Genomic DNA, 12,780 nt, shown 5'->3' with positions numbered 1-12,780 from the left:
TCATCTGTAATCTGATCTGATTTTATTTTTTAATCTTCCTTAGTACTTTACACTTATTCTTTTTTAAAATACTTTACACTTAATATTTCCATATTCTATTAGTTGTAAAACTAATTTATTTTATTAGTTGTAAAATTTATTTATTTTATTAGTTGTAAATTAATTTATTTTATTAATTAATGTCAATCAGAAACGTAAGCAAACATTAAGTATTAGCCTTTTATATATATATTAAAAAAAGAAATTATTCAACGACTCAAGTTTCAAATAATTTGAATTTTCTAATGAGTACATAGGAAGAATTGAAATTGTCCTTCTTCGGGTCAATGATCTTGTCTGCTTCTACGAACGTTTGAAAAGTCCATCACAAAATGTTTTTTTTTTTAAGAAAATCGATATTAGTTGTCTTTTAGTTAATAGAGAAATATAGAAAACACAGTTCAATTTTTAATAAGAATTATTACAAAACCTTTAAATTTTGCTGTCTTTGCCTTATATATGTTTTTTTTCCAATATGAAAATGATGGAGAGAACCTTTAGTGTTTTTTTTTTTTAAACCGACTTTTTTCCAAGAAAACATGCTAAAATAATTGGAATTAATCAAAGATGGAGAGAGACCAAACCACATCTAAAGAAGCAGACCATGAAGAACTACACTAATCAAGGAGAATAAAATGATCAAACTATTGACTTATCACTTATATATAACAATGAGAGCCAAAACAAAAAAAACAAAAACTTTTCTATATTTAATCTGAGTAGAAACTGTATGTGTTTTTTTTCTTTTTTATGTTGTAGTCTCTTCAGCTTTCCTCTGCACTAAACTTGGAATGACACTACTTCTTTTTAATCTCCGGTTGTTACCATTTCGATTCCGAGTCGATGAAGACCGGTCCACCCAGTTTTTGTCTTCTGCAACCGCTTGGTTCCACCGTTCTTTGAAAGTTCGAAGCTCCCATGTTGATTGTCTCCGTATCTGTTCAAGAAAACACACACAAATTACACTCCTGGCTCTACGGACAAAGCAGTCTCGTCATCGGGAAATAAACTCACCTCTGTTCTTGAATCAAAAGTCGGAGAACCTCGTTTCTGTTTACAAAAGGTGACCAAAGTTGTGAAATTTTCTGTTTATCTTACAGTCAAGAAATGAGGAACTGAATGTTAAAGATAGTGCTTACCCGAGTCACTCCGCTGCGAGCTGAGTTCTGTAATTAGGAAGAGAGATTATTCAGTATTTGGTATTTTACAAGGAGAAATATGGAGGGGGAAGTAGAGTATTTGACCTTCTTATCAGGATCACCACTTCCACCTAGTGTTTGAATGCCTTGATGAAAGATATATTCGCTATCGACAATGCCTACTTTCTTGCTACGGTCACCCTATAACAACATTTAAAACCGATTCATCTAGAGAATGCAATCAGGTCACACTGCTAATAATGAATGCTAGCGCTGTTGTGAGGTCTTAAAGAGGAAGAAAACAAGAAATGGGGACTTTACCTGAGCACAGTACCCAAGTTTCATATCCATTCCCCACCCATGAACCAGATCATTCTGCAAACCGCAAATAATCAACAAGAAGTTGAATGCAATTTCATTATAAGTAAACAGATTATCTTGTGTATGAATGTTCATCTTGTAAAATTACTTGTATTAGATTCCAAGTGCAAAACCAGGCGGATCTTGAAAACACTGGAGCCATTCCTTCAACAAATCTGGAAAAAGAGAGAAACAATGACATTAGTGTCTGTGTCTTGGTATATAGAGAAGTCTTATATTGTTATGTCACTTAAGAAATTTTACCCGGTGCAGGGAGGCCCTTCGCTAGCATTTGAGCACTTCATATTGCCCCTACTGTCGTAAACTCGTCTGCGGTTTTTGTAACCATTAAATAGTAAGTACTAGAAAACACATATTTTCAAGAGAAGAAGTCCTTAAACAAATGGTTCACAGGAGCTCACCTATGAAATGTTTTGGTTCTAGACCGGACTGTAAGTCTATGGTGAACTTCAGTTGAATTTGGGTGCAAGGCCGGTTGAGATATCTCCAGCCCCGCTGATTTAACTATCCTCAGGTACCTGCAGAGAGACTTGTTTAGGAAAGGCACTCAAATATTATACCATTATGGGTTGTAACTTTACAAGTGAAGGGGAAAATGAAAATAAACCTTTGTGGGTTGAAGTTCTCCACTCCAAGATCTTCGTCCCAAAGAAAAACATAATCATAAGTGGAGACGATATCAGGATGGAGAAATCGTTTTGCGAACCACCTGAGTAAGATCAAAGTTTTTAAACAAAACCATTGTTTAGAAAGCTTATACAAACTATGACTATATAGTCAAATCTTAATAAATTTTATATCAGATACATGTTATACCATTTTGTCTGGTTATGTGCAACTATGTGTATGGCTTTTGAGCTCCACTCTAGATCCCACCATTGATCCATGTTTCCGTCATAATGAAATAGAATTACAGTGAAATTTGCCGGTAGGAACTGAATACAACAAACTAATAACATTAGAACAGATACTATTCGCATAACCTGCCTTGTTTATACACTGACATATATAGACAAAGCATGCTTACCTTCTTTACAACAGCGTCAACATTATCCTTTTGCTTAAGTCCTACTGGCATTGCCAACAAGTTACGGTTGGTCAATTCGCCGCTCTATTTGTAAGACAACAACAGAGATCAGAAAACTCCTCTAGCAGCAAATATACTTGATTCCTCTATCAAAATTTAACCTTACAGAAAAATCTAACCTTTGACCTCAAACTACTACTTGACCAAAGTGGCTTTAACTCCAAATCTGATCTAGGTTGCATGATACCAAAAGGCAAGCCTTTCAACTTTTCACTGACCGGTTCAGATTCCTGAACAAGATCGCATCACGGAATAAGAAACCCACACATCAACTTTAGACCAGCAAAATGCATCAAACATTAGAAAACAAAGAGATTCAAAATCTTACCTTAGCCATCTCAAATGGATAATCTGTTTCTTCTATCTAAGTAAAGCATATACCAAACAAAAGAGTTATATATCAAAACATTAAAAACTCCTTTTTTGAAAGAAATCAAAACGAGCTCTTCCACAATACCTCTGTCTGTTCATATTGGATATTAGTGGTCTTATACCAAAAGATCAAAAGTACTGTACACATGAGTGCCATAACCGGCTTCATCTTCCACGATGATTTACCCTGCAAATTTCCACCATTCCCACATCAAAATCAAAAGCCTCACTAACCGGGGTATCACAATGTGAAGTAACCAAGATCTATAGAGCAAAAAAAGAAAAGCTTTACCCCATCTTGAGCATTGTTTCTTCTCTTAACAAGTGACTTCCATGATTTAATAGACGGTAAATCATGTTCCATAATCTATTTACCGAGCTACCAAAAGCATTAAAATCCAAACACAAATTCATCAATCTCCAGATAAAAAGAAAAGAAAATTCGAAATCTTTAAGCAGTCACAAAAACTCACCAAAGCCACCGTCTTTGTGTTCTTCCCTTCACAAGAACAGAGAATCAAACAAACCAATTCAAACCTTCACCAAAATCTCAGTTTCTCTATATAAACCTGATCTACGCACATGCAAGAATGTCTCTTTCTGAGAAATCTACACGAGAAACACAAGAATCAGACGTCCATATAGCAAAATAAAAATCGAAACTTCATAATCTAATACCAAAAAAAAGGAGATATTTTTCTCCGGAACAATGATAGATTATAAAGAAGATAATAAAAAAGCTTGAAAGAAACACACAAAGATGGCTCCTTTCAGAGTATACATACTTACACTCCCAGATACAGACGAACACAATCTGGGCCACTGTGAAAGCGAAACGGCTAAGGAAGGATTCGTATTAATAAAAAGACAAAGCGTTTTTAAAATTGGAATTATAAATTTTCTTGGATTTTTGTTTTTGCTTCTCCAGATCTAGGGAAAGTAAATACAACTCTAAATACTTAGTAATGATATGAAATTAAAAAAGAGAAAGAAGAAAAAAAGTTAGATTTGGTTACACATTAATTACCAAATTAATAAGGTTATATTTAGGAAGAAATCTGGTCACACGAACTGTTCAACAATTTAAAATGGCGGTGTAATAACTTTCAAAGAGGGGATCTTTTAATTAAGCCATGAGACAACACAACAAAGAAACAGAGTAAAGAAGAGAGAAAAAAAAAAACACAAACCTTAAAAGCTTAAAGAGAAGTAATCTGAAACTTGAAGTCACTGTAATGAAGCAAACCCAGTTGGTAAATGGAAACCAAGAAGATACGTTTAGAGAGAGAGAGTAAAGTGTGTTCACTTTAAAAGCTGAGATTTTTTTACCAAAACCAGTTTCTAGAAATCGATCGAAACCAAACCCAACAACAATGTTCTCTACTACTACGCGGAATCGGAAAAAAAAACAAAAAAAAAAAGCTATGGTGGAGTGATTCGTGTCATCTGCTGAATCTATCTCTCTCTCTCTTCCTAAAAAAATAATAATTTAATTTAATTTTTTTAATTAAGTTGGATTCTGCGACCAAATACGAGAATTAGAGGAATAATATTTTTATTATTTATAACGAAATAAATGTATTTTCCATGTTTTGCGATTTATCCTCAATTATTAGTTTACAACAACTTTCAATAAGAAACAGAACACAAGTGTGTGAGTGTGTGTCTGTGGTTTGCAACTAAAGCAACTCCAAATCCAAAGCCAACCAATAAAGTTTTCTACTTCCTCGGGTTGTTCAACTAGAACATGACTTATTACTTATAGGCTAGCTCCATTCCGATTGGCTTTTGTTTTTTCACGTTTGTCCAAAGTTTGTTAACTCAGAGATGCTAAATCCTAAACCGGATTACACCGTCCTTGGCCTTATTATATTAAATTGATTAAATACACCGATGGTCGATGGAACTTAGTTTACATCCATGCTATGATCACCTGATTCTCTATATATGTATCAGATCTGAACATTTCTGGTAAGATTAATTGAAATTATTCGTTTGAATCAAGATAGTTCTTCCTAACGAATAAATGAGCACATCGAATAAGTAATAACTATAGGGATTCACTAAATTACATTTTATCCAAAATTAGTTGTAAATTATCTTGGAGAAGCTTAGAGCTTAAGGATATCTATTAACTATTTTTAAAACAAATCAATCACAAATATTGACCAAATTTTTTTAAAAAGTAAAATTTATAAAATCCATTAATTACAAATATATTCAAAGACTAATAATTTTAAAAAAATTTATATGATTGACCATTGCTTGCATGTTGTAGATAGAAATGGTTTCTTATTACATGAGAGATTGGATAATAGAAACAACATCGAAGAGATCTGAAGATGATCAGTGGGTGATGGGCATGACATGGACCCCAAGCTGATGAATCATGTTACTTGCTTTTCCATGGAAACCAATGATTTTGGAGCCTTCTTTCTCGAGTAGAAAGCTTGAGCTGCATTCGAATCCAAATGATATAGAAGTTCGTTTGTTAGTCTTAAACCTAAGCATGGTTATAACTTCCACTTCGGTTCCAATTCTTTTATCATAACAACCCTCCACCGATGTGATGTATTCAGCCGGATACTCAAGTTCCAACTGTGCCAGCGAAACAAAAAGTACCAAGCAAACATGTAAAGATAAATGTATGCACACATTAAAAAAAAAAAAAAGCAATCAACGATCATTATACATACCTCTTTGACTTCAAGTGGTGTTTTGTTTCCATGATCGTCTCCAATAACCATCCGAGTGTCCTTGTTGTAAACAAACTTGAGGAATGCGATACCATTTTCACATTGTCCTATATATATCTTTCTAACACCATCGTAAACACCATCATCCCAAGAAGCTCCTCGATAACAACCTTGTGCTTCTAGTGTCTCCCCAGCTCGAGGAAGAAGCAAGGGTGAAAAATATGCCCCAATAGAAGCAAGAGAATTACAAAAAGTCCACCCATGAAACCCAACCAAAGCGCAATCTTTGGTCTCTAACACAAATTGGGTCCCAATCATGTTTCCAAATGTCGGAGAGGTTCTTCCTTTCGATGTTTTAAAAACCAATGAAGAAACGCCCACACCTGCAGTACTAAAAAAGCTTTTCAAAGTCCCCTTCACAGATGTGATAAATTCATTTGGATAGTCGACTTCAAACTGCAGTAGAATAATAAGTAGAATAAGACTTCTTCTAAGTGACTAATCAAGTTAGATAATATACGTATATATGCGACGAGTATGAGTTAGTTATTCAGGAACTGAGTCTACGACCTCTTCAACTAGTGACGTGTCCCATCCATGCTGACGTTTTACAACTGTGTGACCATTGTCGTAGTCAAACGTGATACACCCTACACGGTTTTGATAATAACCAACTTGAACTTTTCTTATGCCGCAGAAAACACCATCATCCCAGTAACGGCCACCATTACCACCGTGCAAGACTGATTTACTAACAGAAACAATGGAGAAATATGCTCCAAGAGAAATGAGGTTCTTCTCAACATGTCCATGAAACCCAATGATTTTCTTTCCCTTGTTTGCAAGTGAAAACTTCTTACCCTTATTATTATATCCTAGCAGCTCAGAAGTTTTTGTGTTAGTTTTAAATTGAAGTGCTTGAATGACATTAGATTTGTCGTCGTAGTAACCCTCAACAGATTCAAGATATTCATTGTTAAGACTGTCAATCTCGATCTGCATTAAAACGAAATTAGAAACAAATATTACTTAAAGTCAGTCAATTATTGTTCACATGAAATAATTAGGCTGTATAAAAGCGGATCGGAGGAAACCTAAAAACCAAACATTCCAATTCCAAATATGCATTGTTAAACCGTCACCATTAATATATTGTAAGACATACCGTATGTGTGAAACCTCTATCCCAAACACCAAAGAGTTTTCCCCTTTTTAGTTGTCCACTCTTCACATATTCCAAATGGATGGTCTGAATGCCCTCAGAACCACCTCGTACATATATCTTGGAAACACCATCATGGTCCGATCCATCATCCCACTTATTGCCTCCGGGTCTGCCTATCGCTTCCATCATTTCGGCCATTTCCAAAATTTCAACTATTATAAATCTTTATATACATGTATTATGTCTTCTACATACGAATCTTTCTTATAATATGACAATGGTGAAAATAAAGAAATCATTTAGAAGAGTGCAGGCCAAGAAGAGCGTGCGTTGACAAAGCGAATGAAGAAGACCAAGGGAGAGAGAGAGAGAGACTCAAATCATAGTTGGAATTAGAAAATTAACTAAAAAAATCTCTTACTATTTCATCCAAATGGAAGCCAAGTAGCCAACCAGAGCAGAACCTTTGCTCCCTTTAATAAGTACCTTTCTATCTGGTGTCCTTCAAGGAATTCAATTCAAAACTAACATCAGGACTTTCGAGCTGATGGGATATGATAAAATTAAGAAGTTTTCACTTGCAGACCGATGTATTACCCCTTGACCGAAAGTGAAAACTTGGTAAAATCATCATATCCCCAACTAGTTCATAAACACTGAAGTTGGTTTTGAATTGAAGTCCTTGAATGAAACCGGATATATGCAATGCAGCATCATCGTGACGTGATCATCAACCTCAACAGATTCAAGATGTTTGTTGTTGATTGAGATGGTTAACAAAACATAAAAAAAAAAAAAAAAAAAATCAAGGGAGCTTGATTTTAGTATGAACTTCCAAGACATACATTATACATACCGTATTACCGTACAATATATATAGATCGAGTTACGCATTCCAGCTGTCCACACTTGTTGACATAAAAAGCCATAAGTGGGATGATGGATCCGACCTTGATGGTGTTTTCGATCCACCTCTTACATATCTTCATTCATGGTTAGATCCATCATCTCACGTATGGCTTTTCTTCGAATCAGAATCATAATAATAACATTTTCCGCAAGTGTCTACATGCGTATCCAATTTCAGTATCTTCATTCAAAAGCATATTGTTAAATATGTATGCTTCAATCTAAAAGGTTCTGACGGTGAAGCGGACTTACGAACTGAATCTCTGTGAGTCCGTTGATCCCAAGATCGATCGAAGAAACCCTAAGGTCTCACTGTTGTCGACGAAGAAAGGATCTGGATCGGGAACGTCCCGAGTCCTATAAAGGAAAGCAAGCAGTGCTTTCGTCGTGTCATTAAAAACGACGTAGTTACTTAATGCCTTATAAATATTAATGGGCCGGGTAGGGCTTCCCGCGCAGGACAGAGAATCATTATTATACGGGAAAATTAAGGGGAGGTATTGGTTTAGGATTTAGAAAAAATTTTAATGACTTTAAAATTTAGGTAAAATATGTTGTTATTCAATCAAGACTTTTAAAAACTCTTTAAAAATTTGGTGTTATTGGTTGTGGATTTGTAAAAAGTTATCTAAAATCTTGATAAATCTAGTGTTATTGGATTAAGAGTTTTATAAAGTCATTAAAAGTTTTATGTTATTCAAGTAAAACAAAAGAATCTTGGATTGTTAATGAATTCAAATTTTATGTTATTGGTTTAGGATTTTATATCATTTCCTTCATAACAAAAGTCATGAAAACTCTTTCATCAAATAGAAAGATTTTACAAGATTAGAAAAAATAAATCATCAAGATTTTAAAAAACTTCCTAAACAATCTCTTAGAATCCTTCATTTTTAACTTTCAATTTTCTATGATTCTAACAATCAGCAAGAACATAAAGTCATTAAAATTCTTTCTAAATCCTAAACCAATACCTCCCTCTAAAACATTTTCGGGATGGGAAAATGTAAAGATGTTTCTAGAACTGACGAAGGAAGATGGGAAAACACAAAACGGCAACGTTTTCTCAAAATTAAATAAATATCAATCATAAGCCCAGTAGTCCATTAATAGTAGGCCCATATAATGTGGGATTTGTCCATTAAAACTGAGCCCAGAAAAGGAAAAGGAAATAAAGTAAGTAGAATAGGAAAAGGAAACCTATTTGTGATATCGTGACCGACATTTATCTATAAATAATGCCTCCACTGTTTCTTTCTTACTTGGACTCTCCACTCTTTCTTCGTATTTGTTTCTCTTTCGTTTGTGTATTCTTCGGCGAGTCTTCTCTTTCTCTGATTTTGGATTTCAAAACCGATGATTATCTAGGGTTCCGTTCCTACGCAGTTTGTGAATTATTCTTCTAGGGTTTGGTCTGTAGGTTTTTTTTAATCTCTTCGCTTTGTTATTCTTCTTCTTAACTAACGCGTCTCTGATCTGATTTATTTGTTTCTTCGTCTCTTGCAGGTTTGTTTTGAAAGCAAGTTTATAAATCTGATCATCGCTCCCCCCGGCCTCTGAATTCCTACTTGTGAATTCTTCTTCTTCTAGGGTTTGGTCTCTCTCTCAATCCAATTGCATCGAAGCTTTGGTATTCTTCTTCTTATAGGGTTTGGTAATCTCTCTCTCTCTCTCTCTCTCAATTCATGCCTCCTACTTGTGGAATTCTCCTTCTAGGGTTTGATTATTAATGATGTGAAACTTTTACTCTTCGCTCTGTTTATTATTATTTTTTTTTGCTTTGGTTCCCTAAGTTTCTTCTTCGTCTTGCAGGTGTGTGTTTTTGGAAGCAAATTTATGATTCCAATCATTATCGCTCGCCCACGCTTCTGAATTTTCACTCCTAAGTCCTACGGTTTGATTTCTTAATCTTATTTTTTTTTTAAAAATCCTGTCTCTTCTGTTGTTAGTAGCTTTGTGGTGGATGGTGCTATGTATGATTTCGCTGACTCTCTTTTTTTTTAATTGTTTCCTTCTCTGCTTCCGTTATATAGCTGCTTCTGAATTTTCACTTTGGGTTTCTATAAATTGAATTACACGTCGTTTAATTAATTGTCGTGTTTGTTTTGTTGATTTAAATTTGTGGACTATATGCTATGATTGATCTCTGATTTGCTTTGATTGATCGTTTTCAAGCTTTGAATTGATGGTTTTTTAGGGTTTATATCTTCTGTTTGTGTGTGTGTGTGTATTCTTTATACGACTCTAGAAGGTTTCATTAGTTTGTGAAATTGTTAGAAGAGTGTTACATGTTCACTTCCTAATTTTCACTTTTGGTTCTGTGGTTTTTTTTCCTTCTTCTAATTTACATGTTGATATTTACTTGTCCTTTTTCTTATTTCAGGTTTTGGACAATGCTTTGATTAATCATTGATGGCTTTGAATGATCATCCTCACTCCTCAGGCGTTCTCATGGGTTCCTTGCTCTTAACACATCTCTTTTATCTGTTTCTGAATTTTCACTTTGGTTATGTGTTTTTTTTTTCTCTTCTGATTAGCATGTTCATATTTTTCAGGTTAAAATATGGCTTGGAGACAACGCAGCATCTCTTTTATCTGTGTCTGAATTTTCACTATGTTCTCTCTCGGTTCCTAGTTTTAAGAATGCTAACTGTTACTAAGGTTTGTTCAATTTTGACACCCAAAACCTTTTGTACTTGAATGAATATGTTTGTTTGTAACATAACTCTGCTGTTTTGTATTTGCAGGGTCTCAGTCTGATTTTGGAAACCAATTATTTGTTTTAAGGTGCAGAGCATACTTCAGATCTTTCTTTATCTTAAGATATGTCTTGTGAATAATGTTTTCAAGTATTCTGATGATGATTTCATTTTGCAGCTTGCTTATGGAGCGACGTGGTTATGGGGAAAGGTACATTTGATCATTACAACATGATGACAAAGTATAATGTCTTCTCTCTTATCTTCGAAGGAATTTACTTACTTTCGGTATTTTTTTTTGTAACATAACTCTGCTTTTTTTTTGTCTTTGCAGGTCTCCATCTCATTTTGGAACCCAATTATTTGATTTAAGGTGCAGAGCATACTTCAGATCTTAAATTTGTAACTTTATCTCGTGAATACTTCATTCTACATGTACTGTAGGGTAGTTTTTTTTATGAGAAGGTTTATTTGAGCTTTGAAATTGTTGGAAACAAACTTACATGTTTACTTCTGAATTTTCACTTTCAGGTTAAAATATGGCTTGGAGACGAGGCAGGAGATCACTACTATTATGTTATCTCTCGGTTCCAAGTATGCAGAATGGCAACTGTTACTAAGGTTTGTTCAATTTTGACACCCACAACCTTTTGTACTTGAATGATTCTCACATTGGTTACAAATATTTTGATCATTTTTTTTTCAGATCCCAAATCATGAGGGGCTATAAAGATTTCTACTTAAGCTCTAGAAGCTTCTTATCGACAGCAGTCTTCCTGATATGTATGCCACAACGCATCTTCTGTCTTTTCATAGATTCAATTATACTTACTTCCAATGTTTGTTTGTAACATAACTCTGCTTTGTTTTGTCTTTGCAGGTCTCCGTCTCATTTTGGAAACCAATAATTTGTTTCAAGGTGCAGAGCATACTTCAGATCTTTGATTGAAACTTTATCTTAAGATATGTCTTGTGAATAATGTTTTCAAGTATTTTGATGATGATTTCATTTTGCAGCTTGCTTATGGAGCGACGTGGTTCTGGAGAAAGGTACATTTGATCATTACAACATGATGACAAAGTATAATGTCTTCTCTCTTTTTTTTTCGAATGAATTTACATACTTTCGATATGTTTATTTTTATCATAAATCTGCTTTGTTTTGTCTTTGCAGGTCTCAGTCTGATTCTGGAAACAAATTATTGGTTTAAGGTGCAGCATACTTCAAATCTTTGATAGAAACTTTATTTTAATATATGTCTTGTAAATAATGTTTTTCTGATGATGATTTCAGTTTGCAGCTTGCTTATGGACCGACGTGGTTATGAGGGAGAGTACATTAAATCATTACAACTGTCGATGCTGGTAAAGTAAAATGTCTTGGTGGACCAGAACGTGATGGAAGTGTTGCAATTGTTGATGCAGTTTCACCTCTTGGAGGAGACTTTTCAGATCCTGTGACTTCTGCACCCGTAGTATTATGCAGGTAAATTATGTCGTTCATGGCTGCTTCCCTATCTTTGGTTCCCTAAGTTTCTACTTCGTCTTGCAGGTGTGTTTTGGAAGCAAATTTATGATTCCAATCATTGACGCTCGCCCACGCTTGTGATTTTTAACTCCCAAGTCCTACGGTTTGATTTCTAAATCTTATTTTTTAAAAGTTGTCTCTTCTGTTGTTAGTAGCTTTGTGGTGGATGGTGCTATCTACGATTTCGCTGACTCTCTTTTTTTTTAAAATTGTTGTAGCTTGTGGAGCTATGGTCGATCGGTGGTTTGCTCTCTCTCTCTCTCTCTCTCTCTCTCTCTCTCTCTCTCTCTCTCTCTCTCTCTCTCTCTCTCTCTCTCTCTCTCTCTCTCTCTCTCTCTCTCTCTCTCTCTCTCTCTCTCTCTCTCTCTCTCTCTCTCTCTCTCTCTCTCTCTCTCTCTCTCTCTCTCTCTCTCTCTCTCTCTCTCTCTCTCTCTCTCTCTCTCTCTCTCTCTCTCTCTCTCTCTCTCTCTCTCTCTCTCTCTCTCTCTCTCTCTCTCTCTCTCTCTCTCTCTCTCTCTCTCTCTCTCTCTCTCTCTCTCTCTCTCTCTCTCTCTCTCTCTCTCTCTCTCTCTCTCTCTCTCTCTCTCTCTCTCTCTCTCTCTCTCTCTCTCTCTCTCTCTCTCTCTCTCTCTCTCTCTCTCTCTCTCTCTCTCTCTCTCTCTCTCTCTCTCTCTCTCTCTCTCTCTCTCTCTCTCTCTCTCTCTCTCTCTCTCTCTCTCTCTCTCTCTCTCTCTCTCTCTCTCTCTCTCTCTCTCTCTCTCTCTC

At 35.2% G+C, this 12,780-nt stretch overlaps 1 protein-coding gene, 1 long non-coding RNA gene and 1 pseudogene across 13 annotated transcripts in view; 1 reads left to right on the top strand and 2 right to left on the bottom strand.

Annotated features, from left to right (window-relative positions):
- On the bottom strand, positions 580-4,488 carry LOC104752789. Of its 6 annotated transcripts, XM_019237481.1 has the most exons (18): positions 4,348-4,488; positions 4,209-4,248; positions 3,492-3,627; positions 3,311-3,397; positions 3,104-3,205; positions 2,975-3,010; positions 2,766-2,876; positions 2,587-2,670; positions 2,376-2,494; positions 2,167-2,268; positions 1,961-2,077; positions 1,803-1,868; positions 1,648-1,714; positions 1,500-1,553; positions 1,284-1,379; positions 1,179-1,205; positions 1,054-1,089; positions 788-976 (listed from the first exon to the last, which is right to left on the bottom strand). In XM_019237481.1, exons 4-18 carry the CDS (start codon positions 3,380-3,382, stop codon positions 788-790), a joined length of 1,278 nt encoding a protein of 425 aa, XP_019093026.1. In that variant the 5' UTR covers positions 3,383-3,397; positions 3,492-3,627; positions 4,209-4,248; positions 4,348-4,488. The 6 variants fall into 6 exon arrangements, with proteins under 6 accessions (XP_010473329.1, XP_010473332.1, XP_019093026.1 ...); XM_010475027.2 differs by having other exon boundaries at positions 580-976; positions 4,209-4,488; XM_019237482.1 differs by lacking the exons at positions 4,209-4,248; positions 4,348-4,488 and adding an exon at positions 3,804-4,184.
- Positions 5,365-12,780, bottom strand: part of LOC104754113 — a 24,013-nt pseudogene continuing 16,597 nt past the window's right edge.
- The window catches only part of LOC104752788, a 6,677-nt gene continuing 2,937 nt past the window's right edge, over positions 9,041-12,780 (top strand). For 4 of the 7 annotated variants that reach the window (XR_762017.2, XR_002036067.1, XR_762021.2 and 1 more), the window contains exons 1-10: positions 9,041-9,200; positions 9,295-9,442; positions 9,601-9,682; positions 10,172-10,243; positions 10,344-10,449; positions 10,536-10,575; positions 11,505-11,537; positions 11,789-11,973; positions 12,040-12,118; positions 12,234-12,258. This is a non-coding gene — a long non-coding RNA (uncharacterized LOC104752788). Of the gene's footprint in view, positions 9,205-9,294; positions 9,443-9,600; positions 9,683-10,171; positions 10,244-10,343; positions 10,450-10,535; positions 10,576-10,823; positions 10,861-11,018; positions 11,109-11,193; positions 11,271-11,367; positions 11,407-11,504; positions 11,538-11,788; positions 11,974-12,039; positions 12,119-12,233; positions 12,259-12,780 lie in introns of those variants that run through there. The other 3 variants (XR_002036066.1, XR_762016.2, XR_762020.1) reach the window with 3 other exon arrangements.

Source organism: Camelina sativa, chromosome 16 (assembly GCF_000633955.1).
Source record: "Camelina sativa cultivar DH55 chromosome 16, Cs, whole genome shotgun sequence".
In the NCBI taxonomy this organism is placed as follows: Eukaryota; Viridiplantae; Streptophyta; class Magnoliopsida; order Brassicales; family Brassicaceae; genus Camelina; species Camelina sativa.
The sequence above is the reverse complement of the archived record's forward strand: the minus strand, read 5'-3'. Positions and strand labels throughout refer to the sequence as shown.

What these genes read in the sequence shown, in the direction of transcription:
- LOC104752789 (XM_010475027.2), bottom strand. Translation starts at nt 3,382, where the DNA reads ATGGAACATGATTTACCGTCTATTAAATCATGGAAGTCACTTGTTAAG. An exon ending in TTGACGCTGTTGTAAAGAAG is followed by an intron (nt 2,495 to 2,586) that starts GTAAGCATGCTT and finishes TGTTGTATTCAG; the next exon opens with TTCCTACCGGCAAATTTCAC. An exon ending in CTCGCAGCGGAGTGACTCGG is followed by an intron (nt 1,090 to 1,178) that starts GTAAGCACTATC and finishes TTTTGTAAACAG; the next exon opens with AAACGAGGTTCTCCGACTTT.